Source organism: Alligator mississippiensis, chromosome 13 (assembly GCF_030867095.1).
Source record: "Alligator mississippiensis isolate rAllMis1 chromosome 13, rAllMis1, whole genome shotgun sequence".
Classification (NCBI taxonomy): Eukaryota; Metazoa; Chordata; order Crocodylia; family Alligatoridae; genus Alligator; species Alligator mississippiensis.
The window spans coordinates 47,268,317-47,287,460 of NC_081836.1; the positions used below are offsets into that span (position 1 = coordinate 47,268,317).

Here is a 19,144-nt window from a genome sequence, read left to right on the forward strand (position 1 = left end):
AGGATAACCCTAACCCCTCATCCCAGCGCAGCACCCTGCAGGGGGCGCCGCCCGCCTGCCCTCCCAGCTTCATTTTCTGCTCCCACTGCCCGTATCACCTTTATTTCCTGGTTGGCCAATCGGTGCTTCAATCTCGAATACATCCCGCCCCCGGGTGCCCGCCTCCACGCCCTAGTTGCAAGTTGATTGGCGAGGATGTTTGTCAATCCCGCATTCGGACAGTCCCACCGCCCCGCTCTCGCCTACTCCGCGCGGGTTGGCGGGCGGACACGTCCATCACGGATCAGCCCCGTCCAGCCACTACTCCCGCCTCTTGGGCGGGACGGCTAGCCCGATTCGTGTAGAGGCGTGCCAATCCTCGCTTAGCTCCGCCCCGCTCGCTAAGGCAGCCCGGAAGATGGCGGCGGCGGCGGCTGCTGGGGCCGGCGGGGGTCTGTGAGGGTCGCGGGCGCTGCGGGCTCCGATGCCGCGGGCGGCCGGGTCGTGGGCAGCGGCCGCCGCAGGGCCTCGCCGGGGCCGCTGAGAGCGCGGACGCCGTCGTGCCGCCCTGAGCCCGGCGGGCGCGATGCGGCGGCGGCGGCTCCGGGGGCCGCTCCTGCCCCTCGGGCTCGGCCTCCGGCTGCTCCTCGTGCTGCTCCTCGTGCTGCTGCTGCTGGGAGGCGGCGAGGCGGCCCCGCTGCCGCGCGCAGGTGCAGGTGAGGCGAGGCGGGGGGCTCCGACGGGGACGGGGACAACCCCGCTGTAGCGCCCGTGTCCGCGCGGCTCGGCTTCTGCCCGTCCTACCGCCCGCAGCATCAGGCGCCGGTTGCTGAGCGAGGCGGAAGGAGAGTGGTGGCCTAGCCTGGGGCCACTGCCGCCCGTCCCGTCCCGTCGGACTTGTCCGCCCCTGTGTCTTTGCGGCTCCCCCGCCCCGTGCCCCCGGGGTTCCCGTGCGGCTCCTGCCCCGGCGCGGGGACCTCTGTCGCTTCCCTGTGGGAGTGAATCACCGGGGTGGAGGCTCCCGAGGGCAGGCGGTGCTCGCCCGCTTCCGGCCACTTTTGTATCCGTGTCTCCTTTATTTTTTTTTTAATCCGCATTTATGCGTAGGTGAGAGCGGACTTCCCCCGCCGGCCTGGCTGACCCATTTGCAGCCTCCCCTTGGCTTCCTCATGCTTTGTCTGTGACGTGTCTAGTACCATACTTCGCTATTTTTTTTATGTGGAGTCCTGCTAGCCACCATGGAGGGTGCAGAGCTGTCAGTTCTGTGTGCGGTTATTTTTCTCTTTCTTGTATTACTTAATGCTTTTAGGCCTCAGCATGAGACTGGGACCCCATTTTACTGGTCCTATCCACACGCTTAGTAAGATCTGGTCTTTGCCCCAGTGAGCTTTTACTTGAAATAAAACAATATGGTCTGAGGGTGAGAGAAAGGGATGCAGCACACAAGCAGAGATGCTGGGATTAATTTGTCCAGCATGCAGATTTGCTAACCAGCTATATGATTTCTGCTTGGCAAATTCAGGTTTGGATTTTTCTCCTCCATTTTCTTCTGTCTTGGAATGCAGCGCTTTTCTCCCCCCCTGCAATGTAGCTCAAAAGCTGAGTACTATTCGTGAATACCTTTATGACTCGTTTTCTAAGTGTCACTGCTTTGTGTGTCGTCTTTTTTTTTTTGTATAATTTAAATTTGCTATCAGGGTTATGCAGTACATGTTGCAAAACTAGGGACTCAAAACCTGACTTGTTTAGTGCTAGTAACAAGCTTTAAACTCCATATGAAAGACTGGGTGCAAACCCCAGTACTATAAGACTACGTAGGAAATAGCAGTAGTCTTATCTATTTGAATAAGCCAAGCACAAGGTGCTCTGTTTGGTTCGGTTGAATAAATAAAAATTATGTATAAAAAAAAATATCATTGAATGGGACACCACGTTCTGTTTTTTGATCATAAACTGATTTGTTTAAAGCAAGCATTTGGTGTTTTTTTCAGTAGCTCTTACACTTTCCACACTGGGAGTACTGGGTACCCATGGTGCTCAGCCCCTTGGTTCCTGACTATTTGTAGGAAGCCAGTGGCTAGTGAAGTCTGCAGTAGAGCAGACGACAGTCCAGCATGGAGTGGTTTCTGTCCTTCTCTGATATCCAACAAATTATTAAAAACTTGGTCATATAAAAGTCAATTAACTTTGCTGAAAAGTGGAGATACTGAGATGTTGCTGGTGGGAAGTTCAGCCATGTGTTTGAGAAGTATCTTTTTCTTTTTCACTGACATCTCTGTTGCTGGGAAAGTTCCCAGTGAATGGAGCAACATGTCAAAATGTCTTGGTATGCGGTAGACTGGATTCTAGTCCAAGTCTGCTATGTGCTCCTGTCACAGCTCAGGCTTTAGCAGTGTACATAACAGCGTGACGATACTGACCGTGCAGCAAAAGTCAGTTGTTAGAAAGGTTTAGAGAGATTCATCCTGTAAAATGGTTGGTTAGTGGAGAATGAAGCAAGCAGCCCCTATAGGGATTTGTCATACTGGACAAACATTACAGCTGTTTAGAAGAAGTGCCTTTTACATCTTGTAGTGATGTATATTGGGAAGTAGTGGCGATAATGAACTTGGTTTGTAAGCAGCTTGGATCCCATTATGATTTTGAGGTGGATGAATTGTCCATCCCCCCCAAGTGCAAGGGGGCTGGACTCAATGATCTGTAAGGTCCCTTCCAGCCCCCAACAACTATGAAACTATGAAATTATTAGAATGAGAAATTGGTTTGACTTGACTGATGGAAGCGGCTCCCACACATCACAGATGACCTTTGAAACGAAGGTGCAGTCAGTGTTCCCTGTTATGCTGTTTGCAGGAGCAGCGTATGATGCTTGGGGGACATTTCTGTTTATAGAACTGCAGTTAATTAAACAGCTTTATGAGTTTGTAAACAAAAGCTTTCCTTTGCAGGAAATTCAGTGGATTTTTATAATTGATTGATGCTTTTCAAAGAGCTGGATTGCCTCTCCTATTTTATTGGCTGTACCTTTACTCCAGAATCTTTTGCCAGCTGCAGTTCCTTTGAAGTATCTTGGTAGTTGACAAACATTCTGGTCTGTCTTGTTCTGTGTCTATTAAAGAAGGAAGTGGAAAGAAAAGTATGGGTGTAACTGTCCTGTTGTTGCATTCCAAGAACAATGCAGAAAGCCTACAGTGTAGCCTAATTAGCCCTCCCCTCAAAGAGAAGTTAGAGAGAAACAGCTCCAGGCAAATAAAAAAAAATATTGGCCACTTGACTAGCGAAGCTGAATTTTGTGTTAAAAGTGCTCCACAGAGTTGCAGAGTTCCTGGGGCCTGGTTTGAGATGAATGAGCTTATATCTTTTACAGCTATTGTTTTAAGTTGTTTGCAGAGAGGGAGAGAGAGGCATTAATGCATTGCTTTATGGTCAGCTGGCATTCTTGAGGTTATCTTCTCAACTATGGAGCTTGAAATACCGTTTTTTAAAGAAGACGGGAAAGGGAATAGAATGAAGGAGGGCTTTGCCCTCCACATTGTTCAGAGTCGCTTATAAAAATTGAAGGAGTCCTTGAAGACAGTATCAACCAAAAGTAAGTAAATTGGCTAAGATTGACTGAGTTTTAGTGGTGAGGGTAAAAAGCTGACTGGTGACATGTATGGTTATTGTTTGATAGCTACAGTGACTGCTGCTGGAGTCTTGTGTGCAGAAGTGGTGAGGGAAGATGACTAGATATCAGCTGTTTACTATATGCACCATATATCTTTTCATCATGGACAAATCCATAGAATGAAGCAGCAAGGTTAGTTGTGCTTGGAGCCAAAGGGTCATTAGCAGTTGTAAACTTCAGATTTCTTGTACAGCTTTTACACTGTGTGTGAGAAAAGTAAATGGCTTGGGAAAATAGTCTTTAGTTATGATGACTGAATGTTTCACAAATAGATTATAGCACACTACATTTATTTCACTTTTACCACCCTGAAGACTTGCGTTCAAAATCAGCCTCCTTCATAATGCTATCAAATTTGCTTCTTATGTCCAACTTCATACCATTAAGAGCTGATCAGATCTGCAAAAAGATGCTTATGTTCCACAAGATTAGGTGCATAGTATCAAACAGTGATTGTAATCATTATAGAAGAACAGGTCTCCACAAATATTTTCTTCACAAAACATAAACAAGTGGTAGGATTTTCTCAACTGGTGTATTTGAGAGAGAGAGAGAGATGTATATGCAATATACATGTTTCATATTATATATTATTCATAATTCATATCAGACCTGTTTCCAGCTTCGTATAAAGAAAATATTTGTGGAGACCTGTTCTTCTATAATGATTACAATCACTGTTTGATACTATGCACATAATCTTGTTAAACATAAGCATCTTTTTGCAGATTTGATCAGCTCTTAATAGTATGAAGTCGGACATAAGAGACAGGTTCTCCAGCTTCATATATGAAGCTGGAGACAGGCCTGTTGAAAGTTTCTGAGTTAGGATCAGAGGGGAGAGCAGCAAGGGTGGTGATGTTGTGGTGGGGGGTCTGCTATAGACCACCAGACTAGGAGGATGAGGTGGATAAGGCTTTTTTCAAAGAGCTAGTGTAAGTTTCCCAATCACTGGTTCTCATGTGGGACTTTAATCACCCTGACATCTGCTGGGAGGGCAATACAGTGGTATGCAGGCTATCCAGGAAGTTTTTGGAGAGTGTTGAGGACAACTTCCTTATGCAGGTGTTGGAGAGGCCAACTAGGGGCCAACTCTTAACCTGCTGATCACAAACAGGGAAGAATTGGTGGGGAATGTAGTATAGTGGATGGCAACTTGGGCAGCAGCAGCCATGAAATGATTGAGTTCAGGATCCTGAGGAAAAGAAGGGTGGAGAGTAGCAGAGTAAGGACCCTGGACTTCAGAAAAGCAGACTTTGACTCACTTAGGGAACTTATTGGCAGCATCCCCTGGGAGGCCAGTCTGAGGGGGGGAAAGGAATCCAGGAGAGCTGGCTGTACTTTAAAGAAGCCTTACTGAGGGCAAGGAATGAACCATCCTGATACACAGGAAGACTAGTAAGTGTGGTGGAAGACCAGCTTGGCTTATCAGAGAGCTCTTCAGTGAGCTAAAATACAAAAAGGAAGCTTATAAGAAGTGGAAATTTGAACAAATGACCAGGGAGATGTACAAGAGAATTGCTTGGGCATACAGGGATGAAGTCAGGAAGGCCAGAATGCAATTGGAGTTGCAGCTAGCAAGGGATGTGAAGGGTAACAAGAAGGGTTACTACAAGTATGTCAGGAACAAGGAAGATCAAGGAAAGTGTGGATCCCTTACTGAATGGGGAGGCAGCTTAGTGACAGAGGATGCAGAAGAGGCTGAAGTGCTCAATGCCTTTTTCATCTCTGTCTTCACAGGCAAGGTCAGCTCCCTGACTGCTGCACTGGGCAGCACAGTTCAGGAAGGAGGTGAGAAGCCAGCAGTGGCAAAAGAACAGGTTAGGGACTATTTAGAAAAGCTGGGGCCAAGATGGGATGCACCAGAGAGTGCTGAGGGAGTTGGCTAATGTGATTGCAGAGCTGCTGGCCATCATCTCTGAAAGCAAATGGTGATCAGGAGAGGTCCTGGATGATTGGAAAAGGGCAAACATGGTGCCCATATTTAAGAAAGGGGAAAAAGGAGGATCCAGGGAACTACAGACCGATCAGCTGTACCTTAGTCCCTGGAAAAATAATGGAGCAGATCCTCGAGGAATCCATTTTTAAGCACTTGGAGGAGAATATGATTAGGAGCAGTCGGCATGGATTCACCAAGGGCAAGTCACGCCTGACCAACCTGACATCAGCAGCTTCTTCTATGAAATGACATCCTTTCCTGCTCATAGCTGCTCCTTCTATTTTGAGATGACTGGTTCTGTGGATGTGGGAAGAGTAGTGGATGTGATATAACTTGACTCGTGCAAGGCTTTTGGTACGGTCTCCAACAACATTCTTATAAGCAAGCTAAGGAAATGTGGGTTAGATCAGGGGTTTTCAGCCTTTTTAAACAGGTGTACCCCTTATGTCTTAGAGTTTCAGTGCATGTACCCCTGTATATTTTTTTCTTGTTTCTAATGGAGGGGCAGATCAAGGCCCCTGCAGTGAGGGAGGGAGTGGAACAGGCACTGCACAGCTGGGGCAGGGTGTGGGGTGAAGCTGTCAGTGGCTCATCCAGGTGGCACGGGGTGGGGGCAAGCAGCCCAGGAGGGCATAGGTGATATGTGCCCCCAGATCTGCATGCAGGGCAGGCTGGGGTTGCGGCAGTGCTGGGAGGGGGGCTTGGAGGCCTACAGCAAATTTTGGGGTGGCTGCAGGCCCCTCCCTCCCCCCCCCCAGCCCCATTCCCGGCATCACTGCTGCCTGGCCCGAGCACAGCCCTACCCTGTGTGCAGATCCGGAGGCACATGCCCCCCATACCCTTCTGTGCTGTATGCCCGCACCCCCTCCCTGTGCTCCCTGGATGAGCTGCTTGAGGCTCTGTCTTGCACCCCACCTCACCTATGCAAGGCCTGCCCCAGCCCCACTCCCTCACTGCCATTTGTGGGGGATGGGGGGCATGCAGATCGAGGCCCCAGCAGTGAGGGAGGGAGCAGGGCACAGTCAGGAGCAGGGACTGTGTGTGTGTGTGTGTGTCTTTACACACAGAGAGAGAGAGAGAGAGAGAGAGAGAGAGAGAGAGAGAGACCTACCTAAATCTAGATATAGATCTCTATGTGTATGTGTGTGGATCTAGAGCTAGATGTATAGAGCTAGATATATTTGCCCCCACCCTTAATGTGTGATCAGCTGTTATGGGAAGTGCAATGAAAAGATGGACTTTGCATATACTCCATCTGGATTCAGAAGTATACGCGGGTTGTTTTCTTCCAGGGATGAGTAATATAGTCTTCCATGAAAGATGTGTGGTACTTGGAGCTGCCCTTATTCACTGACAGTTCTGCTATTCCAATGGAACATGGATGTTTGGGATAGTTATGGTTATTAAATGGGATGTAATCTTTTATGTAACTTGCGCCAATTTTGTGGAAGGCTTCAAATATTAGGACAGACTCTCTTTTAATTATGCAGAGAACAAAGCATGGGAGTGATGTGTTAGTAACCACCTGAATTGGGTTGCTGTTTTTCTACTAGTTGTAGTTCTTTAAGGATATGATTTCATTCCTAGTTATGACGTGAAGTAATGTAGTTTCTGGATCTCTGTGACCAGATGTGTTTGATAGAATAAAGTGCAGTTTTCTAGGCAGGTGCAAGTAGAGGCGAGATTCTTTTACAACAGAGGCCATTTGGAAAGTTTAGAATGCTTTTGAGTCCAGGAATCTACTCTATTTAATAGGTTTATTTTCTTCTGAATGAAATGTGATAGGGTATGTCTTACTTGGGTTCATCTTGGCTCTTCTCTTCTTTGTCCTGTATTGGATTTTCTCCTTTCTATGTTTTCTTCTTTTTTTTCTCTCTCTGACATCTCTTTACTTGAGAACTAAGCATACTAATCATAGATGGGATCAAAAGATGGAATATAAATATTCTTCCTGACACTCTTAGTTAAGAAGCCAACTCTGCCTTCTTTGACTCCTCTTCCTGTAATTCTTGGGAGAGGCAGTCCTATTAGGTTTTTGTCCCTGAACCTTGCTCACAGGCTTGATCCACTTGCTCACGGGCTTGATCCACTATCTCTGCCTCTAGCTATTAGGTATCTGAGATTTGAAGCTTGCTCTTATCCTGTGAACTCTGGCTATTGTAAAGGAATAAGTGCGGTTTCCGTGTTCACTCATCAAGCCTCAAAGCACTTTTGGATACTTTGAGGATGAGAGTTTTCCCCTATCTTACACGTTCCACTGCCTGTCGTGCCTCTCCCCTTTCACTGCCTGTCCCTATTGTAGCTCAGTTTTACAAAGCTTGCTGGTTTTCAGCCAAGTGCAGTTGTGGAAACTGAGCATCTGCAGAGATAGTAGCACTGTCTCGTAGACATAGGCCGGCTCCACAATAGAAAACCTAGGTTAGTATAGCTGTAGTAGCCCACCTTCCTTGCGTATATGGAGCCTGTACCTGGTAAATAGCTTAATTTTTCCAGTAAAATAAGCTATACTAGCAAAATTATAGATATACCATGTCTATATAGGTCTGTCTGCATTAGGGCTTTTGCCAGTATGTTACCTCGGTGGTACCCTTAACCAACATTATTATATTGGTTAACATTTATGCAGTATGTTGTGCAGGATGCAGCTTTTGTGGGACATCATACCCAGGTTAAATCAATGGAGTGATTTTTAAATGGTCAGCTGGGCAACCATAAGGGTATTTGAACCAGACCATTGGAGAGATCGTATGGTACATGATGTGGCAGTGATATTCAGCTTAAATGTTTTGTAATAACCAACCCTTGGGTAGCTAGTCATTTCTTTCTTTAGTTTTAAATGAAAGCTATTTTCATGATTTATCAGGGGTAAGAATAAAAAGGTACCTTAAAATAAGGCATTAGCATTTTCTAGCATTTTTGAAAACCTTACGTTGAATATTTTACATAATTCAAAATATTTTGTACACAAACAGTTAATTCATATATCATTATCAAATGTGAAACTATGTTAATCAGTGGTATACTGTCCACATCTAAGATCCCATTCTAAACTTTCAACCTTACTCAAAATGAGGAGTGTCATACTGTGTAATTAGTTCTATTGGTGTCGGTGGAAGTACTTCTTGATTAAGGTACTTACTGAGGCTGAATTAGAAATTGGTAGAATTAGGCCAAAATACATAGAACTAATATGTTTCGGTGTTTTAAACAGACTTTGTGTGGCCTTTGTAAGGAAAAATGGAAAGATTGAGTATCTCTACCAAAGGTTGTTTAAGCCACAAAATGAACTAGGCAGTGTTTCTGTTCTTGAATGTGTTAAGGTTCACCTATCTGGAAAAGCTATAATTTTAAGAGCATGCACCCACAAAATATAAACGCATTTAACTTAAATTTATGAAACTGCGTATAGCTCATGCCTCCATGAATTACTTTCCTTGATCTTGCCTCTGAAGTGGATGCTGTTATTTTTGTGGGGGAGCGCAGAGATAGGAGGGATGGGAGACTAGCTTTTCCAGTCAGGCAGCGACTAAAACACTTTCAGGGAAAACACCACTAGCTGCCTCTACTGTAAGTCCTATTTAAGGAGAATAGACCCTGTCATCATGAAAGAGAAAGGGCTGGTTGTTTTCCAAAACTGTTGTCTCTGGTCTTCTCTCATCCCTCAACTCTGAAGGTGAGCATGAGTTAAGAGACCCATTGAATGAAGGGTAAGCAGAATATTTCAGTTCTTGTCTAGAGAATTTGGCTGGAAGTTGCATGCCCCTTTGCCAACTACTGCTCAAACAGGTCCTGTTGCTATGCAGTTGGACATCAGAGTTGTTCGAGCGTCTTGTTGAGGTCATGTATAAAGGCAACTCAGAACTAAGCAGGGAAAAGTTCATTTTGCTCTGTAAACCACATGCTGAAAGGGCCAATATTAATGTACACTACAAATCTTCAGTACAAAAAGCAAGCAGATAATTTGGACAGCTATAATTTCTGGTTTTACAAGTTCTATCTTGAAGACTAGCAATTAACTTACTCTACTGTAAAAGGAAAAATAGAAGATCAACTCGATGAAGTGAAACAATCTTTTTGTTTAAACATATACTTCTAAAGCTAATACAGAAGGGCACTTCTGTGTTTAGTTGTGCAATTTTACTCTTAAATGTTTTAGGAGCTCTTTGAACCTGGAACTCTTATCCATTAATGAAAATTATGAACAGCTGTTTGTTCCAAAATATTGCTTTTAATGTACAGATTTTTCTTTAAGACACTTGGCTTTCCTTTGAATTGTGGCAGGAATTAAAAAGCCTGACAGTTTGGTTTTAGTGAAAACTAAAACTCTGCTTGGTTACATCTCTACTCCTTTTTAGGTACGAATTGAATAATGAAACATTTCTAGTTATTGCTTGCATTAGCTTGTCATCAAAAATATGTTGTCTTTGACTTCAAGAAATTGCTAACATTGTGCCGAACTTACAAAGTCAGCGGAAGGTGGTAGAGGAATTGGTTGTGCAGCTACTTGATGTACTGTCGTTAATATATGTTTACAGTGCAAGACTAATAAGAGCTGACTGGAGCTGCCTAAAGTGTGTTCTGTCTGAAATTCTCCTTTTTTTTAAGCTTGAACTATGGGTTACATTCCTTTACAAGTTCATACTAACCTTTGCTTGTTGCTTGGTGGCCATATCTCAGTTGAAGGTGATTGGTGCTTTTGTATTAGCAGTCCTAATGGATAATTGTTAATCAAGCCCAGCAATGTAGTTTTAAGGGCTGATATTATAGTGCTGCACAGCTAATCACTGGCACAGCTGCAGAAATAGCTGTTTAAGGTGTGATAGTAAAATGACATCCTTTCTGGCTCATAGCTGCTGAATGGAGTACAAAAGGAAAAATGCAGGATGACAAATGGAATAATTAATTAAATGAGTTTCAGAGCATCCATATCCTTAAGCTAGGCATGTCTACTGAATATTCTGTTTTAATTTCATTCCAGTCAGTTCCATGGATCATGTATTGAAATTATTTTTAACAGGCTCTGTTTTAAAGTTCTGTCTTGTTATCTGTATGCATTCAGAACTCAAGGACTTGAGAAAAGTAATATCAGAATTGGCACCATTGTGACCATGTATGTTGGATCTCTGCCTAAAATACAGTAGTATCTAAAATATGTTCAAAGACTATAGAACAAATGAGGGATGGTACTGTCCTAGTCCTGAAGTCAGTGATCCAAGAATCTGGTTTTTGCATGAGCCATAACATTTCTCCACTTAAAATCAGATGTTAACATGACAGCAAATGTTGTTTCTCACCAAAGTCTCTTCACTTTGGAACTAAAATTTATACTCCAAAGCTATTGTCATATCTAAGCTATAAATACACAAGATTTCATACTCGAACACCTCTCACTAATACCTAACTAGTTGTTAACACAGGCCGTTCAAATAGAAGGTAGTTGAAAGCTGTATCTAAGTTAGATAGTAACAGGAAGTGTCAAGTATTAAAGTTGAAAAATAATGAATAACCACTGAACTAACAGTAACACCAATTGAAAATGAATGGCATGTATGATTTAGGGTCTGCTTTGGCCATGACTTCATGATACCATCCAGTATCGCAGAAGTGTTGTATCCTGGCTTGGGCAGATAATACTGCTCATTTCCCTGCTTCCGCACATTGGGGCTCTGGCTTATGCACCCATTGTCATGGTTAATACTAGCTGAGTTTGCTTATAAGCAAATGAAAATACATTTCCCTTGAGATTCTGACTCTGCTCATTGCCTCTTCAGTTGGCAGTCGTAGGATCATAGCAAGATTACACTTTTGTGCTATGACAGCATTCCAGAAGTTACTGCATTGCTTCTTCTTTTGCTTGGCATGTCAGTGGCTTATAGAAACAGTTTTGACTTGATCAGTTCTACTACTATTGTCATGTGCAAATAGGTGTAGTTGCTAGCATAAAACTACCATGTATATACCTGCTCTCAAAAGAGAGATCATAGGAAAGTAGAGCTGGAAGAGACCTCATGAAGACCTCTAGTCCAGCCCCTGCTTAGGGCAAGATCACCCCTGATTAAAACATCCCAGTGAAGTCTCTCTCTAACCTGCTGTTGGAAATTTCCAGGGGTGGAGAATTTCCACAGTTCATATAATGGGTTTATTGCAACATATAGCAAACAGTAGGAAAGTACTGAATCTTAAAATTGGACATCTTCCTGCAGCCTACACAAACTGAACAGTTCCTTTTTATATATAATTTCTTTATAAGGCCTTTATCACCTTCCATTAATGCATTGAGTGGCAGGACAGTCACAGGTAGCTTGCTTTTTCCTACAGTCTTACTAAGCTGAGAATTGTGTGTAGTGTAAATGCTTTGTTCTGGTTCAGCTTTTGTTTTAATACATGAACACCGTGTTAATTGTTGCATTTGGAAGTATCTTGCCTTGCTATTGGAATTAGATACTCAATGCACTGTAGAGATGAGAGAACACCTTTGTTTGCTTAGTTTCTAAAATTGGCAAATTACCTCATGCATGGAAGAGTCTACTTACAGCCTCAAAACAAAATCAGACATCTGAAAATTGGAGCCTTTATAAAGTGCTTTGTAAGTTGTCTTTCAAAAGCAATATTTTACAAATGTTGGGAGTAGTAAAATGCATGAAGGCATTTTATGGTTATGCCAGCATAGTTTTATCATTAAACATTCTTCACTTATGCCCAGTGCCTGTATCAATGGCATTTGGCTTCCTGGATGCACACTGGATGTTTACCTGTGGCTTTTTTGTTGAGGGTTCTTATGAAGGGACAGCATTTTATATTCAGAGGTGCTAAAAAAAGAAATCTGTTCAGAACGTTTGCTATCAGATATTTAATGGGTGCTGACTATATATGCAACTTGGATACACAAAGGAAAAATAAGAATCCATTTTTGCAGGCCTCCATTGTAAAAAAAAAAAAAAAAAAAAAAAAAAAAAGTTTTAAGTGAACCAGAATCATAACTTCTTATTAAATGCTCTCTATTAGGGGTGCACCGATAAGGATTTTTTTGGCCAATACCGATGGCCCTTTTTTTTTTAAAGCTGTATCAGCTGATACCTGTCAGATTCCAATATGTACCCGGGCAGCTTGGACACCAGTGTTGGGCTTGTTAGTCTGGTATGGGGGAAGGGGAGGCCCCATGGGGAGGGAGGGAGTGGGGCAGAGACAAGTGCTGCTCAGCCAGGGCGGGGTGTGGGACAGAAAAAAACCCTGCAGCATGCTTATGGGCTCAGCAGTACTATGCTTGCTAGCACCATGGCTGAAAGACTTGGGGGTCATAATTGACCACAAGATGAACATGAGCCATCCATGCATTGTTGCAGCTGGTAAAGCAAACCACACTCTGGCTTGCATCCATAATTGAGAAGCATCTAAATCTCAGGATGTCATCCTCCCACTTTACTCAGCCTTGGTGAGGCTGCAGCTGGAGTACTATATCCAAGCCTGGGCTCCGCAATTCAAGAAGGATGTGGAGAAGCTTGAGAGAGTCCAGAGGAGAGCCATGTGCATGATCAGAGTACAAGAGAAATAGGCCTTATGAAGAGAGGCTGAGAGCCATGGGACTCTTCAGCCTGGAAAAGCACAGGCTCAAGGGGGGGCCTGGTGGCAGCCTGTAAGTACATCAGGGGTGTGCATCAGGATCTGGGGGAATGCCTATTCACCAGAGCACCCCAAGGGATGACAAAGTCCAACGGTCACAAACTCCTCCAAGACCATTTTAGGCTGGAATTAAGGAGAAACTTCTTTACTGTCTGAGTTCCCAAGGCCTGGAATAGACTCCCTCCAGAGGTGGTGCAAGCACTTACTCTGGGCTCTTTTAAGGGATGTTTGGATGCTTGTCTTGCTGGGATTCTTTGACCCTAGCTGACTTCCTGCCCCTGGGGCAGGGGGCTGGACTCGATGAACTTCTGAGGTCCCTTCCAGCCCTAATGTCTATGAAATCTATTAAATTGTCCAGAAAGTGCGACCTGGGGGGCAGCTTCCGCCCTGCATGCACCCTGGGAGGGTATGGGGGACATGCGGCCCCAGATCTGCAAGGGGCGGGACAAGATGCCGCTGTGGGCTGGGGCCAGAGCCAGTGCTAGGCTCTTAATGGTGGGGACTGGGCCAGGCTGGGCTGCACTTGGGGTGGGTGGTAGTGGTGCTGGGAGTCAGGGTTCGAGAGGGGGCTGCAGTTCCAACCCCCCCCCACCCCCCTTCGGCACCACTGCCACATGCCCCAACCCCTCTGCCAGGAAGAGCCTAGTACAGCCTCCTGCCCCACCCCTCCCCTCCCCACACAGATCCAGGGGCACACATCCCACCCCAATGCCTTCTGGGGTGTGTGCAGTGGTGGGAGCTGCCCCCTCTGTCCACCTGGCCTGGCTGAGCAGTGCCTGCCTCAGCCCAGCCCTGCTCCATCCTTCACCCTGGGGGCCTTGATCTGCCCCCTGCCACATGCTCCTTCCCCTTGCTTTTCCCCACCTCCACTAGTCTTACCAGCCAGTGGCCACAGCCCTGAGCTGCTCTTTTAACTCCCCCCTCTTTCCCTTCCCCTGCACTGTCTAATTTTTGCCACCCCCCCCACCCCAGCCGCCTCCTCAGCCAGCATCTCTCAATCCCTATCCCACAAACTGCTCTGGGTGCAGCTGCTTTTATCAGTGTTCATTGTTCATAGAACTAAGCACATAAGTCCCGGTGGGGGGAGAGGTGGGATGGATAGGGGTGAAGGTTTGCTGGGGGGATGGACCCCACCCCACCCTTTATCCCTTGCAGGTTATGCCTGCCCCCCCCACCCCACCTACGGGTTGAGCCTGCCTTCCCACCCCACCAGGGTCGTGCCTGGCCCCCCATCCTCTGGTGGGCCCCTGATCCCCTCCAGCCTGCTAGACTCCCAATCCCCCCGCTAGCCTCCCCCTATCCTGGCTTACCTGGTACCGGGCATGCATTTTCAATCAATTTAACCTTCCCCTAATGCCCCCAAATGTCTATACTTAGCCAAAGATAAAGTATAGCCTTTACACTAAATTTGATACTTAAGCAATAAAAGATTAAGGGTTTGAATAATTGTATATTGTTGTGTACATCTTATGTTATATAGTGGGAATGTTGCTTTTGTTTACTAGGTTTTTTTACTTCTCCAGTGAAAGGAAGCTTGAATTACTTTTAAAATAAACACAACGTGTTGTTCAATAAAACTTTGTGTAACTGATTATTTAAGAATGGAAGCATTTGTAGCTAATGAACAGATATACTCTGTTTCCAATCACCAAGTCTTCTAAAATTTTACAATTAATAGATCTCATCCTCTTGCATTTTCATTGTGGGATCATAAATGGGGAAGAAAGCAACTGTTCCAGCTTTTGCAGCATTAAATCAGTTACTCAGTTTTGAATGAGTTAGTCACTGAACTGAACCAGTTGATTAAACTGAAATTAAGAAAATGTTCATTGCACCTGTAGAGATGTCTACTGCTGATGTAGGAAAGTAACGAACCCCAGGTGCTTTGTCAGAGGCTTTCACTATTTCAGTAGTTTGACTTTAAGGATTCACCAGCTCTCAAATTATGACTGTTAATGGTGCTGTACCCATGGTGGAGACTAATTCTCCAGCTCATGGAAGAACAGCCATCTGTTCAGTAACTAACCAACCCTCTGCTTCTGAACGGTTCTGGGTACTTCAGTTAAATGGCCTTTCTTAGTCCTTTTGCAGATGTACAGAGATGCAGACACCGACTTGTCAGGTGCTTTATTTGTGTCTCTAAACTAAAATACTGTAGCACTCATGGCCAGGGGGTTGCAACAGCAGAAATAGTCAGTTGTTAGGTGGGAGGATTTTGGTTTTTGGGAGGGGTGGAAGGAGGGTGGGTGAAGAGTGTGGTGCGTTGTCACAGGAAGAAGGAGTCTTATGGAGGAGGGAGAGGGAGCAGATTAAGGAGTAGCGTGGAAACATATAGCAAATGTACAGTAAAAACTGTATTTAGTTGTAAATCGACATGTTTTAGTTGTCATAGCAACCAATGAAAATGTGCCTTTAAAAAAACTCAAAGCAAAATACAATGGGAAAGTTAATAGAAATGAGTGAGTTAAATCAGGCTTTTGGCTTGTTGATTTAAATAGACTTTATATCAGTCAGTCAATCCACCGTGCATTAAACCATAATTCTTCCAGCTGAAATGGATTTAACATCTAATTGCTTATACTCTACAGCCATAGTCAGCGATGTTTCCAAGTCAGGTCTGAGATGAGCTAATGTTCCAACCTAGCCACTACTGCTGCTTTTTTATCTTATTGCTTCTCCTTGGCTATGACGCAGTGTAGCTTCTTACTGCCTGGCCCCAGCAGAGGCATGGGCACGGATGAAACTCCATGCCATCCAAATGTTTGAAGTCTCCTTGACTTTGTGGGTTGGGTCCATTTTTCTTTCATTGGTTATTCTCAACATAGAGAGGACTGGATTTATGTGCACTTGGTGCTGTTCTGGTGAGGTAGCTTACCAGTTAAACTAGTGTTTTGTTCACCTTTTGCTCTGAGCAGACTCATGAATCTGATCCAGCAGCATAATTTTCAGTCTTGTTTTATCAGGAAAAAGGTAAATCGTGTGTGAGCGAGAGAGAAAAAAAAAAAGGGCAGTTACTTATGAGCTACGAAAAGCTTTCCAACATCCCAGAGGAAATAGATTTGTGTACAGAAAGCCCGTGGAAGGTCTAAGGTACAAAGTAGATGTGCATAAAAGTATGACATGCACTCTAGAAAGTGATTATCAAAATGTAGGTATTAGAGCAGTGGTGTTCAACCTCTGGCCTTTGAGGCCATGTCATCCAGTCCTTGGGGCTCCCCATGGATCTAGAAATTTGGTAGTTGGGGAGTGCCTGACAAATATCTGGAGCCATGGAAAGCTCCACAGGCTAGATGTGTGGCTCTGGGTGCTAGATCATGACAACATACAGTTTGACCAACATGTGATCAGGTCTAGCATGTGGGGTCAAGCTGATGTGTGCAGCTGGGCAGGCGCACTGGATTGCATCTGCAAACTGACAGTGCACTGGGGGCTGGCCTGTGGACTGGCTCTGAACCACTGCTCTGGGTCACGGGACCAGAAGGCAGAGCAGCACTATACTAGTTGTCTGTAAACTTGACTATAAATTCAGGCTTAATATTGTTGCTCTTAAAAATCAGAAAAAAAAGGTTGAGTTATGAGGGTGAGGGTAACTTCATGTGCCACATACATTTTTATTAGGGACATTTGATTCAGGAAAGCAAGAAAGATTGACTGAATTGCTGGTATACCTCCTGACTATTGCAAAATAAAGTATATGCAGATATTATGTAGATGACTATTTCAATGCATATAATTAACTTGCTATATGAGGGAGTTCTTCTCATGGCTTCGTAACTGACAAAAAGGCAGTAGTTGTGTAAGAGTTCTAGGTTTGTGCCTAAGTAATGGGCAATAATTACAATAGCAGTGCGCATATTATCTAATTAGATTAGCATGCTAGAAACATTATAAAGACATAAAGCATTGTGCCAACTAGAAGTCTTTTAACTTCTCAACAGTTCTTATAATTGCTACATTAATAATATTTCATAAGCTGTTAATGTCTAGAAAATGTTTGGTCTTCCTAAAACACATCTATGATTTTTGGAAGAAATTATTTTGAGTTGTCAAGTGAATTAACTTTAAAATCTGTAGGCATAAGTAAACATTTTTCTGTTTCATTCTTACGTTTTGTGGACCAACGCAAAGTACTGGGTTATGATGAAACATTGAAAATATTCTTTCTGTGTTACAATTTGTAACTCTAAGAGCTACATGTGAAAGTGTTTCCTTGTAACAAATGGTTGCCCCTCAATAAGGATTATGGTCAATCATGTAATAGCTGGTGTTTCAAGAATATATTTGTACTATGGTGGTACTAGGAACCTCAATTTATTAAGCAGTATATTAAATAGTCTCAGAACAAAAAGATGCTCCCCATCCAGTTTTAAATTAGCTAGCTAAGACATTGCCAGCAGAGTAGCCAAAGCACTGTGGAGGTTGGTGCAGGCAGCTCAAGAAGCTGAGAAGACCCATTTCCCACTACAGTGTGGTTCACCTTGCTGTGGCAATGCAGTGCCCGTGTTTCATAGATTCATAGATGTTAGGGTCGGAAGGGACCTCAATAGATCATCGAGTCCGACCCCCTGTATAAGCAGGAAAGAGTGCTGGGTCTAGATGACCCCAGCTAGATACTCATCCAACCTCCTCTTGAAGACCCCCAGGGTAGGGGAGAGCACCACCTCCCTTGGGAGCCCGTTCCAGACCTTGGCCACTCGAACTGTGAAGAAGTTCTTCCTAATGTCCAATCTAAATCTGCTCTCTGCTAGCTTGTGGCCATTGTTTCTTGTAACCCCTGGGGGTGCCTTGGTGAATAAATACTCACCAATTCCCTTCTGTGCCCCCGTGATGAGAGCCACAAGGTCGCCTCTCAACCTTCTCTTGCGGAGGCTGAAAAGGTCCAGTTTCTCTAGTCTCTCCTCATAGGGCTTGGTCTGCAGGCCCTTGACAATACGAGTTGCCCTTCTCTGGACCCTCTCCAGGTTATCCGCATCCTTCTTGAAGTGTGGCGCCCAGAATTGCACGCAGTACTCCAACTGCGGTCTGACCAGCGCCCTATAGAGGGGAAATATCACCTCCCTGGACCTATTCGTCATGCATCTGCTGATGCACGATAAAGTGCCATTGGCTTTTCTGATGGCTTCGTCACACTGCCGGCTCATGTTCATCTTGGAGTCCACTAGGACTCCAAGATCCCTTTCTACCTCTGTGCCACCCAGCAGGTCATTCCCTAGGCTGTAGGTGTGCTGGACATTTTTCCTCCATAGGTGCAGCACTTTGCATTTCTCCTTGTTGAACTGCATCCTGTTGTTTTCTGCCCACTTGTCCAACCTATCCAGTTCTGCCTGCAGCTGTTCCCTGCCCTCCGGCGTGTCCACTTCTCCCCATAGCTTTGTGTCATCTGCAAACTTGGACAGAGTACATTTGACTCCCTTGTCCAAGTCACTGATGAAGACATTAAAGAGTATCGGTCCAAGGACCGAGCCCTGCGGGACCCCACTGCCCACACCCTTCCAGGTCGAGACCGACCCATCCACCACAACTCTTTGGGTGCGACCCTCTAGCCAATTCGCCACCCACCGGACTGTGTAGTCATCCACATCACAGCCTCTTAACTTGTTCACCAGTATGGGGTGGGATACCGTATCGAAGGCCTTCCTGAAGTCTAAGTATACGACATCCACCCCTCCTCCTGTGTCCAGGCGTTTCGTAACCTGGTCATAGAAGGAGACTAGATTGGTCAGGCACGATCTGCCTGCCACAAACCTGTGCTGGTTTCCCCTCAGCATAATTTGCCCTGCCGGGCTCTCACAAATGTGAGCCTTGATAATTTTTTCAAAGACTTTACCAAGGATGGAGGTGAAACTGACTGGCCTATAGTTGCCCGGGTCCTCCTTCCTCCCCTTCTTGACCACGTTATCCCTTTTCCAGTCCTCTGGGACTTGGCCCGTGCGCCACGA

General features: G+C 44.9%; 1 protein-coding gene across 1 annotated transcript in view; it reads left to right on the forward strand.

The window, feature by feature from the left end:
- Window positions 1-427: 427 nt before the first annotated feature.
- The window catches only part of LMTK2 (lemur tyrosine kinase 2), a 73,179-nt gene continuing 54,462 nt past the window's right edge, over window positions 428-19,144 (forward strand). The window contains exon 1 of the mRNA XM_019494770.2: window positions 428-695. Within this exon, the coding sequence (XP_019350315.2) occupies window positions 566-695 (130 nt within the window). The 5' untranslated portion in view covers window positions 428-565. The remainder of the gene's footprint in view (window positions 696-19,144) is intronic.